The 13,595-nt window shown below is 39.4% G+C and overlaps 1 protein-coding gene across 2 annotated transcripts in view; it reads left to right on the forward strand.

The window, feature by feature from the left end:
• mettl15 (methyltransferase 15, mitochondrial 12S rRNA N4-cytidine) overlaps nt 1–9,566 on the forward strand; it is a 36,017-nt gene extending 26,451 nt beyond the window's left edge. For both annotated transcript variants that reach the window (XM_028402052.1, XM_028402053.1), the window contains exon 6: nt 5,768–9,566. In XM_028402052.1, coding sequence (XP_028257853.1) covers nt 5,768–6,198 — 431 coding nt within the window. In that variant the 3' untranslated portion in view covers nt 6,199–9,566. The remainder of the gene's footprint in view (nt 1–5,767) is intronic.
• Nucleotides 9,567–13,595: the final 4,029 nt, after the last annotated feature.

A 13,595-nucleotide genomic window follows, 5' to 3' on the forward strand; every position in this document is an offset into this window, starting at 1 on the left:
TTACATGGACCGTGATCCCAGTCATCATTCTCTCGTCTGCCTCTGTTTTGAGTGTCTTTCTTCAACACCTTTCTTTGAGAGATAAAGATGAGACAAAGACAGAGTTGAAGGTGGCTGAAACAGAATGTGGTGGATGCCTTAAAAAACAGTGCCTCACATGCAGTAGCCAATCTCTCGCCTCCCCACACTGCTTCTTTATTCCTTTTTTCTCCCTTTGTTCCAGTGCTCACAAATATAGACATACACCTGACACAAATGCAAACACCCACATACACTCACACACACACACACACACACACACACACACGACACACTCGTGCATAAAGCAGGGGTTACTATTTGTCTTCCTGATCATTTTCCCCCCTTCTTATCCATGAAACTCCAGATTTGAGATGCTGAACGAGTGTTGCAACAGTTATTGCACAGAGCAGTATGTGCGTCAGTGTCACCCAGGGAGAACAGGTGTGAGTAAGAGCAGCTGTTTGATCTTTTTTTGAAGAGCAAAGCGAGTTAGCACTCATGTTTATTTGGAACAATCTGAGAGGTCTTGATTTAAGAAAGTTCCAGGGGGAGCTCTATGACCAGTGGTGACAGGGATAATGGCAGGAAAACATTTACAGTCATAGGAGAAATGACGAGAGTTAGTGCATGTGTTTGATTTGAAATATTATAGAAGACACATTTCACTACACAACCTATTAAAATTGTGAGGAAACACTGCAACAGACGATCAGTCATTGAGTTAGTTAGATTTCACAGGAAATCAGCCTCCTAAATCCCATCCTTTTGGCCTCATCCTGGTTATTTTGACTGCTTAAGTGCATTCACTTATGACATTATGCAGTGCAGTACGTAGATGGAATACCCATTACAGTCATAAAGTTTGAACTAACATGAGTGTGAACCACAGACTGTGTATAACTATAGAAAAGGTGTCTGTAACATCACACATAGGTTTCTAAGGAGCTGTTTCAGGTCCCTGTTGAAGACCCCAACTGAATACAGGCAAAGAGTTGGAGCTCAGGCAGGTGTGTGAGGCTTGTGCTGTGAGTCAGCATCCACCTGTCACTCAAGGTGGCCATTATTATGCAAAATTGTAAGTCTTAATATACTGTAATTAAATCCACCCCCTGTACAGTTGGCACAAAAAGGAAACTTATCAATAGATATCAAACCCTTTTTTTGTACCAGTCGGTAAGCAAGAGGAGGGGGGAGGGCTGCAATTTTTAACACTTCCATATGGGCCTCATTTCCGAGCCCAGGAGGTTGCCACTTGGTGTGAAGCAATGAACGCCAGTGATGGCCTCCATTTTGGCTATGTAGTGGAGAAACTTGTGAACCTGGTGGTACAGAAAGTTGCTCAGTAGAGACATGTTGCTATCTTTATTTTCACTGAGTGCATAATTTGCTACTTTTGATCACGACCCTGAATTCATGTGCTATGTATGAGTAAGTACACAGAGTATTCAGATGCAGCAATGACATGAACATTAAATGGCAAAAAAGAAATGACATGCAAGTGTTGTATATACTATATATATATATATATATATATATATATATATATATATATATATATATATATATATATATATATATATATATATATATACCCAGCTACAGTGCTAACACTGCACCACCCTTGATTTAACATCTACTCACTAATTTAAAAGACAGCAGCATACTTAAGCTTCTGATTCAGAATTAACCTGGAATAACATTTTTGAAGTTCTGACTGCCAAGCCCTGATCAGCTGGTTTTACTATGGGAGACGGCTGCTGTTATACAGTGTGATTGTTCTTTGGTTCATAAACAATCTTTGGCTGAGTACAGACAGCAGATTTTTTTCCCCCCGCTGGCTCACAGAGAGACAAATAATTTCCCTCACATATTTGAATGAAATGCTCATGCTGCAGAGCCTGGGTTTGTTTGGGTTGTTTTGCCAGTTTCACTGAGTGTGTAAAGTCGATTTTAATATGAATTCTCTACGCGAACATAAGCTAATGATGCTAAAACCCCTCACAGATGCAATTTTTTATTGAGAGATCTAACTGAACAAACAATGGTCAAACATTAATGTGATATAAATTAGTCTGTTTTACCCAGCTCAGTTTTTGGATGGCTGAATAGTGCCAGTTGTTGGCTGGAGGACAGACTCAGACAGATTAATCTCCAGTATATGGGATCTTGAGAAACATGTATTTAAAATACATTAACTAAAGTATCTGTTATTAGTACAAACCTTCCTGTATCTGAGGGATGTCATGTTCTGTTTTTAGTTGAGATTAATGTACATTTTGTATGGCTGTTTATCCCTTATATTGTAAATACCACCCCAGAGGAGAAGAGGAGGATTGCTAATAGGACAGCATTTGTGTACCAGTGCCAGTGTTTATTGCAAACATGGGAGGCAGTGTTTATGTGACGGTGTGATGATTAGGGTGGTGTGAAGCCATGGCAGTCTCACCCAATCAGTCTTGAATGCATCACTTCCTGAAGCCAAAGGTTCCACTGTGTCATCAGTTTAAGCCATTTTCAGAAAAAGCGTTTTAGCAGCAGTAATGAAGCTGTGGCTCTTTTGAAGGGACTGAATCATATTAGAAGGGACGTATATGGTTACTGTGGTAACCAAGACGCAAACCATAACTTTTTTTTTGATAAAAGTATAAACCTAGGTCTGTCACTCCTTAATCCTCCTGATGTGGACGGATGCAAAAACGGATTCAAAAAGCAGGCGAGCGGCATTATAACACAAGACATAGGTATCCAAAGTGATGAGCTGGGTGTGAAAATGTGTCAAGAACCCTCAATTTTATGTATAGGTGTATTTTAATTGTCATTTTTGTTCTAATCAAATCACACAATCAGCTTCTATAAACTGCCTGTGTGTGTATGAGTAGCCAGAAGGAAAGACATGGGACATATTAATTTACATATGCCAACAAGCTGTTGATGTTCACACAGAGCAAGCACTGTAACAGTATGGGTCTGTGTCCAGCAGCAGCTGTTTTTGCTCTGGCAGCATCTGTTTTGACACCCTTTGACAGCTCTGTGATCATCCTCGGCACAGAGACACCCTCGACATACCAGCGCATCCAGCTGAAAATAGTTTTAACTTTTGGAGCACATAAAACTCTTAAATGTCACTTCGCAGGTGGCGGCACTTACAATATCAGCAGTGTTAGAAACAGAGTGGTTTTCAAAGTGGGAGGCCAGTCGCCCCAAAGAGGGCTGCAAACAGGTTCAGAGGCAGCTCAGTGAATAGAAGTAAAGAAACACTCCATTAGTTATCAAAAGATACTTACTGTAGAATTCCCTGCATTTTTTATTACAGAAGTTACTTTTACAGGTTTTCAGAAACTAATACATACACAAAAATAAATAAATCTTGTTACCAGAATCATCAAAAATGAAGTTTTATCAGCCGTTTTTGGGTGCGGGATCACACATAACCACAATCCCAGGAATCCAGGACTGTAATGAAATCCATGCAAGTGATCTGAAGGAGGGTGGCAAAGAGCCACCTTCTCTGAGTTTTATTAGAGGGGAGGCCTGCGGTCTCAGACTTTGGTAACCCCTGGCTAAGACTATTTCCAACCTGATTCCAAGAAATCCCTGCAAACATTTGACTACATCATCAACCTTTTAGCAACACATATGTCATGAAGACATGCAATGATTTAAAGTGTGCAAGCTTATGGTGTAAAGAAGCACTTTAGTCTGATTGGATGTATAGCTTTGTTCAACAAACAGTCAAGCCTGCAAAGTTCAGATGAATTGAATGAAAAAACAAGTGTTCATTTCTTTCCTGTTCCATTTAATCAGATGTGAAGAGCCTTCAACTTTCTGCTTAGCCAGTAACACTGAACCATCAAACACCGCTGAGGTCCACATAGCTTATTGTGGCGTGTAGTAGTTCCTGCCTTTGTTGATGCGTGCTATAAAATATAGCAACTTAAGATGAGTCATAACACCGAGGCAGAGTACAGAGCTGAGCGATATTCATTCTGTATGCTGTCCTCTGCAATACATTCCCAGTGTTGTGATTTCTTCTTAACTACCTGATTTCCTCTTTATGTACACATCCTAATCTCTCCTTTTCTCCGTGGATCTGTCTGTAGGACCTTTGAAAGATGAATTGGAGAGAGAAAGCACATGGCTTGGTGCGGCCAGACCAGGGCTGGTCCTTGCTGCGCAGGCATTGTATTGATTGTGGTGTGAGTCACACCTTGAGCTGTTTAGTGCAGGAGGAGAGAAATGCCACATCACTCACTTCTCTATTTATTGCAGTTTCTACGCCGGTCTATATAAGTGTCTAATTGTTCCTTTGTCTTGTGGCTTGATCAAGGTAGACTCTGCAATCTCTTAATTTGAAGGTAATGTTTTCCCAATGTCAGCAAATTTGGCCTCAATGCCCACATTTATCAACCTTTGTGTAGCTCCCTGCACCTTGTTGGGTATTTGTCAAAGTGGTACATAAACCTGTAAGTGCAGTTTTCCTGACAAATAACAATGCCTTTGTCTGAACTGAACGTGCACTCTGAGGGAGGCTTGCTCAAAATATCTGGAGGAGAAATAAAAAAAGTTTTGCATAAAAAATTGCCGGCACCTAAAAGGCAGGTGCAAATTATTAAGTAGTATTAAAGCGGAAGCCTGCGGGGAAGGTTGGCAAACATCATTCACCCTTTATTTTATCGAGACTGAGCGCAACAGCCAGGGAGCAATAACTACAAAAACCACAATGTCTTGGAATTTTTTAATAATAATCCGAGCACGGGCAGTAGTGGTTTTATTGGAAGATTTAACATGAACTTGGCGTTTGTTGAAGTGAGAGATCACGAGAAGCATTTGGCTGCGTTTACCTTGGTATTTTAGTGACACATGAGCCATATCAACACCATCTCCTCCCTCCATCTGCTCTGCACAGAGCCTCTGATGGACCTGCCACTCAGTCCTACTGCAGCTCCCGTCCCATGCTTACATTGGCTCGTATGTATTTTTCAAAAGGCTGTGTTGTTTTTGCTGTGACGTGTTTTCTCTGAACTTAATGACCACTCTTGCATGAATAATATAAATCACACTGTTATGTGATGAATCTCAATCAACCAGAAGACAGTGTATTCATGAGCTCTAGTGAATGAATGAATAGTACAGAATCCAAGCATTTTCAGCCTTTGCAGGATTGAACACACTTGTGAGCCATTGAGGTCATGCAGTATATGAGTTATTAGGTCACATGAGAGTTTTGAGGAGTTGGCAAGAAGAAGAAGCGGTGTGGTGAAAAATGTCTTTAGATTTAAATGTTAGGCGCTCTGTTCAGAATATGACTTTTCCTGACTTCAGAGTCGCATCCCTTGGCCTTGACATGGATGCAGTTAAAAGAGTTCATTCAGACAAAATTCATTGTGCATGTTAATGCAAACGATGAGCAGAATAATAACAGATATTACCATTCTAATTCCAGTGTAATTTAAATGTTAATACAGTATAATTGAAGAGAACTGAATCGTTAAGAATGTGATTTTTTTAAAGCACCGCTCTGTAAGATTTAGTGACATCTAATGGTGAATTTGTGAAGGACACACAACTACACAACACAGGTTGTTGTATTGATATAAATGTATTATTAGTAAAAGGAAAATAAGGAGGAGAATTGAGTTGTTAGAATAAATCTTGTAAGCTAGTGTGGCTAGCTGGTAATTGAATACAGTATTAAAATCATTTAATCCAGGTGCATCCACTGGCTCTGATTATTTTCTCTCCCCAGGATCATTTCCTCCCGGTGTTGTCTATGCTCGTAAAGACCGACTCCAAAGACCTGCACATGTGGCCACTAAAACTTTCCAAGCTCTGCGTATCTTTGTGAACGATGAGCTGAATGAACTTCATACGGGTCTGCGTGCCGCCCAGGCAGTGCTAAAACCCAGAGGACGTCTCTGCACAATCACCTTTCATTCACTAGAGGACAGGCTGGTTAAACGCTTCCTGCAGGGAGAGGACTTGTCGAATTTGGACCACTTCAGCCCAAGGAAGCAAAGCAACAAGAAGGAAAAGCTGGCACATGGAAAAAAAGATAGTGGACTGGCTGTTCATTGGCTTCCTCTGCAGAAAAAAGTGATCACACCAGAAAAGGACGATGTCAGTGAAAACCCGCGAGGACGCTCCTCTAAACTCAGGGCAGCTTTGTTAGCTTTGTAAACACTGAGACTCAGAGTTTGATCCTCATATCGTGCCTTCGACTTGGTCTTGCTGTCCAATGAACAAATTTGTCTTATTTGTTGAAGTCAGTGATGGTTGTTGTTCTTGGCGCCAAAATACAAACCCCTGCTTGAACTGTACAGAGGAAACAGAAAAAAAGATGCTGCCTGACGCCCTGATTTTTACCTGCCTTCTGTCACATTTGCAGGGCAGGTAACATAATGTAATGGAATGAAACAGGAAACACAATCCCTCAGTGTACTTTGGGATCTGTGTGGTACTTCAAACTAGTCAGTGGCCCTTTGACAAAAAAATGATTGCACCTATTCCCAGAGGTTAAGAAGAGACTCATACTTGGGATTAAAACTTAAAGGACCACCATGCAGGATTTAAGAGATGATAAGGCTTTTTTGTTGATGTGTTAATTTACATTCAATTGTTGTGTTTGCCTTAGCTTACACTTAGTGGGTCCACTTTGTTCAGGACTGCCACCATGACTGTAGTCCACTCTAGAGCCCCCATAGGTTGGTTGTGATCTAGATCCCACTAAATCCTACACACTGGTCCTTTAAATGAAGTCACAGAACTAATGAGAAGAAGCTGTTTGTATATCGCACAGTAATGAGCCATGATCTTTGAGGTGCTATGTGAAACATGGTTAAAAAAAAAAGGCGTTTTTATATCTAAATAAAAGAAAATGTGATCAGCATTGTAATGATTCTGGCTTTACATTATTATTTAATGGATTCCATGGATATAGTGAATGAAAATCTCAATACTTTCCTCATTTGCGTCTGTATTTTCCCTGAAGTGAAACCTCTACTGTACCATGTGAATCAGTAATGACACAAAATACTGAATGATGCATGTGTCAGAAGTGGTGCTGAATGAGCTGGGTGGTTGTTCTTGAGCATTCTCTCACCTTCAGCTGTAAGCAGATGAGGTGTTTTGATCTTTACTATTTGACTTTGACTAATTGTAATTGCTCCATCAAGATTTATTAACACATTTTTTTCCCTTCTATCTCAGTTTAGTGCTCTCTAAATATACTCTTCCCGTTACCTTGGAAACTAAATGGCGCAAGTAACATTCAACTGTGTCTAAAATTATATGCTGTTTTAATCTAATATTAAATGATGGCGTATAGTGGATTTGAAGATGTCCCTCCCTTTTGACATCAGTGGATGTTTAAATAACGTCCCTGCTGATAGAATATGTCGTGACGTTTTAATCCTATGGACACTTCTATTTTTATGGGCACGGAAACGCACATCTGTCAGCAGGTGAACATGGGCAAGATAATGTTACTCACGACTTCACACTGATATGTGAAAACAAATACAAAAGAACATAGACACGAGAAAGATGTGTTTAATTACAAGTCAAAATGTAGGAAAATATTTTGTTTTGCTTTTTCTTTTATTAAGTTTGTTTTGCTGCCACTTTACAGTAGGATGGAGCTGAATTCCATTTTTTATAAAAAAAAAATATTTAATAATAAACAGTGTGGATTTAATAGTAAGGGTGTGGCTTTAGGAAGAATTGAACTTATTCTCACCTGTAACTACTCATCCTCAAGATTTTGCTAGAACTTAAAGCTACCCGTGGGTGATATGTGTGAACTCACCACTGTCACAGAATGTGGTGTAACCAGCCACAGCCTGTTGGATAAGAGCTAAGCTAACCAAGATTTATTGCCACAGACAATGGTCAGCTTTCATGATGCTCCACTCTGCATCTCAGGGTTTCTTAGTAATCCAAGAGCTATTATTGTTCTTTCTCGAAGCTTTGCTGGCTAACTTGCTATGACAAACACTGCTGTGGCTTATTCCTGTTGGTGTGCACTGAGAAGTGAGCCTGGATGCCTCCATAATTTCCTTTGTGTTTTTTTTTATAAAATATTTGGAGTATGCTTGCTCTTACATTTATTCTAAATAAAGGATTGATTATAGTCTTTGAACTCCTAATGTTTCTCTGTATTTTTGTCCTCGACCTGTCCTTGCTCTCTTTTTATTAACTCTAACCGCTGAATGCTGCATCTGTTTTTCTTATCTCAGCAAACATCTGAACGCTGTGAAAAACAGTGAGATATATCTGCTGCTGATGGGCTTAGTCAGCTTTTTTAAGTTGTTTCAGAAGAAGTTAAATGTAACTGATGATTTATGCAAACAAGTCCCGCACTGTAGCCATGATAAATTCTCTAAAAACATGCAGAGATAGTGTAGACTGCTAAAAATATCAATTTTCTACAACACCAAAAGATGAATAAAAAATACATGATCTCCTGCACTTGTAAACAGTGAAATGGTGGTTCGTTCATTTGACCTGCATATTCTCTTTGTTAATATATCATACTGAAGTTGTCTTCCTGATTGTGTGTGTGTGTGTGTTTAGTAGTTGTGTTGGTTGCCTGGTGCAGCAGAGAATGATAACACAGCAATGTCAGTGATTACAAATTACTGTTATCTACGACTGCAAATTCTCAATCACCATGGAAACAGTAAATATACTGTAAGACGATGCTATTATTGTAGGCTCAGATCAATCCATAAATTGACTACCGGGTACATAACTAATAGCTACTGGTGTTGAATCATGTCTCTGCAGGTGGATGCAAGATGAATGCTACAGGCTTTATTGCAGTGTTTTTTTATTGTTTTATTGTTACCAGAAGAACATGTACAGTATGGTGCCTTATAATGAAGCCATAGGGGTGATATGGAGAAGGCTTTGGTTGTGTGGTCATAAAAAAAGATCACATCAGGCCCATTTAGGGTTAAAACGCTGGTTTTGGTTCTTCATGGTCAGACTGCATCTAAACTCTGACTCATTGCTATTTATTGATGATTATTTGTATAATATTGCACCACTGATTTTGTATGATTCTGTATTTTGGTTGCTCATTTGTTTCTTGTTTATTCTGTAATTTAATTCCTTGTTGTTTTGACACGTGTATTATTTGAGTTTCTGGATTTGTTGCTCGTCCCTGTGTTGTCCTGTTTCTGCCTGTCTGTGTTATGTTCCTTTGATTTGGTCATGTTTCCTGTTTTACTTTGTAAGTCCTGTCTCCCTTGTGTTTGTCCATGTGTTTTACCTTCCCTGTGTTCCTGCCTTTTGTCCCGCCCTAATGTGTTTCACCTGTGTCTTGTTACCTTGTCTATTTAAGTCCTGTGCTTCCCTTTGTCTGTGCTGGATCCTCTTGTTGTCTCCTGGTTTGTCTTCTGTTGTCCTGGGTTCTCATAAGTTTGTTTCTTAGTTGGATTTCCTTGGTTTAGTTTTGTATTTTTTTGGCATTGGTTATTTGTTTTGTTTTTGTTAACAATAAATCTCACCTGGTTAGCTGAACCCTCTGCCTGAGCCTCTCTCTTCTCCCCTCTCTATCACTCCTGACAGATTTTGGATTGATGCTATGCAAATAAAAATATTCTGATAACATGAGATCTGGTAACTGTTTATTTTTAATATCAGATATGCTGACCACTGAGCACACAGGAATGACAGTAAAACTGAGCACACGTTTTGGAACAAACATGGAGTTTACATGTTGATGTCGTTCCTTTTTGTCTGACACGACAGATGCCACTGCTGCATTTTAAGACTGTGCAGCAATGGCAACACTTTGAAATGTCAGTCATAAAAATTGTCAAGCAGTTGTTTTTACTTCTACACATTTCATTCATGAGTATAAAATAGGATTTAAGACTTTTAAGTGTTATAGGCCTGTATGAATAATAATCAGCTGCTCCACCTTGAATTCTAGGATAGGAGAACTCTCTAGGTGATTATTTCTGTTAATCCTTTTAGAATGTACACTCAAATAATTTGACTATATTCCCTACGTGGTCTCTTGCAGGTAAATGTGTCAATTAATAAATTATCATAAGTAATTAAGTCATTGGTGGTTGTACATTTCCTAATATGAATAGAGGCCAAAGTAATACAGGCTGGTCATCATTTTTCGACATAATTTCTGGTGTGTTAACAAATCAGGAGGTCAAATGTTGTCTTCGTCTAATTTCCAGTTCTTTTTATTCTATAAAGCATAAATCAGCTCCACTGCTTTTGTAACTTGATTCTCTATAGAGATGTAAAAGACCATCAAAAGCAATCACACAGGTCATAACATCTCACCCTTGTTAATTATCTTCATGATTACATGAGATGTATCAATTACATATTTTTACATCTGTGTAGGCTTTGCTGGAATGATGCCTTGACTTGCACAACCATGAAATAAATCATATGTAATGAAATTAAGATGTTGGTTTAAAGGTGTTTTAGACACATCATTTAACATTTCTATTCGAAACATATTTAAGCCATGATGCTATAAAGTGAAAGGTAATTTCCTGCCAAACAGCCTACTATTCACTTCTTGAGGAAAAAATTATTGATTCATAGAAAAACTGTTCATTTGTAATTCTTTATAATCAATCAGAATTTAAGCAGAAAATGATTTCAGCCTCTTGCATTAAATGAGTCTCTGTGTAAGGATGGGATACATAAGGTTAAAGCTTTGTTTGATTCCTACTGTTGAAAATTGATCTGCATAAATGTCAGAGGTGATCCAGTAAAGTCTTACTCTACAGGTGTTTGCACATGGACCATGGGGACATGTCACAACCGATATTTTGGGTAGACAAAATAGTCCCTTATTTGGACCTAGTATTAACTCAGTCATGCCATAATTTCTGTTGTTTTGTAAGTAGCCTAGGCCAAATACATGTGCATGATAAAAGGTATATTCTTACTAATGTTAAAACAGGTTTATGAATCATTTTCATCAACACATTATTTGATTATATCGGAAACTCAGAAATCCAGTACAAATGGTCAGTTGGTCAGCAGGTTAAGAGAGAAGAAGCTGGACCTTCAGGGCTTCAGTTGAGGTCTGTCTGGTATTGTCCCTACCAAAGCTGAGACCAAATCTATGCCTTAGCCTTGAATTGACACAAAAAAAGAGAAAAAAAGAAGAAGCAGCTGTGATTATCGATGTGGAGTTAGGGTGGGGGTGGGACATCATGTCAGCCATTTGTGGAAGCAAATTCTGCATTTTGAAGTGCAGCATTAAAAAAAACTGAAGCAGATGTGAAATGACAAGACACAAGAGAAAAAAAATACTACTGAAAGAAAGAAAAATGTGCTGCAGGCTAAAGAATGAAGCCATAACTCAATTTACCCCCCCCCCCCCCCCCCCCCCCCCACCACACCTAAAAAAAAAAGAGAAAAAGAATGACTGTGCACTACCTCTGGATATTCATCTACCCCTGACTGTAGCTTTTTGTTATCTCTCCATTTCTGGCAGAGAGAAGTGAGCCAGGCACTGTGACCATTAACTCTCAATGTGAGGAGACAGACACGCGTCAGCCTGTGGCTCCCACTCTGACAGACTGAAGAATGTATGTGTTTCACGGCGTTACAGAACAGACTGAGGCGGCCACAGAAAGCTCATTCTATCCACATCTTTGCTCCCTCCTCCTTCTCTCACTACCCGCCAATCTCTGCTGTTCTGTCTGCTATAAAAAGATTTCTCAACTGAAACACACTGAGGTCAAAGCTATTTGAATAATTTTTGTGATTGACGCAGGGCCTGCAGGTCTCAAGGGAAGCAGATCCCACTGTGAAAGAAGACAGCCATGTTGGATATTAGTGCAAGTACGCAGCCAGGGGCTACTACGCTATGTTTTGCTGAATTTCAGTTTGAAAGTTACTTCAAGGGATTGAAGTACGACATTGAAAACATTAATGACCTTCTTCAGAGTTTATCACATTTCATCCCCTTTGAGCTGCCGACCAAAAGCAAATCAAAGGTGTTCAGAAACTGATCATAGCTTCTTCGTTATGTCTCAGCCGTCATCATCGCTGCTTATTTCTGTCTGGCTCTATAACAAACTGTAGTACAGCCTTCCAGTACGAGACTTCTCTCCATGCCTCGGTTTAGATTTACAAACGCATGCATTCAGGTTGCAGTAAGGGATGATGGAGCTCACCGTGGAAACTGAGATGACTGATGTGTGGTCCTGCCTGTTCTCTTCTTTCTCCATTTTGCTGAAGGGGGTCTCTGAATGTTTTCAACCACTATTTACTTAGGTTTATGCATCACGACTTAAAGTACGTTTCTCATGAAACAGTGAAACATTTCATCACAACCACCAGACTTTAGATGTACATTAAAAATGCATCAAAAACTAAAGCAGACATTTTAAGTTGAGTGGAATTACACATACTGATTACTTTTTTTTGGATAATTATATATAATCATACTATAGTACTGTGCAAACAACTTCAGCAGTTCTCTCTGTCAGATGATGATCACCTTGAGGTCAAAGTGGCCTTCCAATAGGTCTCTACATCAGTTAAGTTGACCTTCATGCTCCATGTTTGCTGATTAAACAGGCAGCTCTGCTGAGCTAATTTGCATATTGAGATGCAGTCAGAGCACAGGCAGAATGGAGATAATGTGAATGCTTATTAGTACAGGGTGTGGATGCAAGATCAGATTTGGTTGCCTATATGATTATTCCGGATGCACTCTTTATGAAACCTGCTACACTGAGAGTGATGTCTCTCAAATTTACTGCTGATCCAAACATTTTACCAAAATAGTCCCTTCATTTCATAGCACTGAAAATGCTTGGCCAGAAAAAATAACTCTAATTTTTCACATATAGAGTTATAGAGTGATAACATAACACTGCAACAGACCTTTAAATCAGGTTGTAGGAGGTGAGATGGCAAAACCCTAAAAACCAGGAGCTGTCTGTAATCAACACCAATGAGGCGATATATTGGATGGTGGCAGCAGAATAAAATCACCACCCTCAAAGTAGGTGTACTGTATACGACTAGATCCTTCCACCCCTCCACTTACTGCCATTACCCCACCGTAGGGAAAATTGCCTGTCTGGGTACAACCTGCAATAATCCCAGCAGTCATCCATTTGGCACCGCTCTCCACAACGACAGTGAAACAGAGGTCACACGCCGAACAGTCACCCTGGGGTTAAAATGATAGAGTTGGTGCAAGTGTAAATTACTCTATAACACAGGACACCTTCACTCAGGCCTTTAATAGATACCTTCCTAGTCTGTTTTTTTTTTCATGGTCGTCATAACAGTGTGAGCCCAGTTGGCTTGAGGAAACTGCTGTGACACTGTAAACACAAGACCTTGTTATTCACTGTACATCAGAGTCTGTCATCTACTCTTTTTTTGTCCTCTTATCACAATTGTAAATATATTCTGTGGTAGACACACTTCTGCTTGAGCGGACTATAAAGCTTACCTTATGTTACTAGTGTCAACCTTGGAAAATACAGAAAATACATACATATTTACTCACTGAGCTTTCACCTCATTTTTCTCTGTCTCTTGGATGAAAGGTTTGGACAATTTAG

This window comes from Parambassis ranga, chromosome 3, assembly GCF_900634625.1.
Source record: "Parambassis ranga chromosome 3, fParRan2.1, whole genome shotgun sequence".
Classification (NCBI taxonomy): Eukaryota; Metazoa; Chordata; class Actinopteri; family Ambassidae; genus Parambassis; species Parambassis ranga.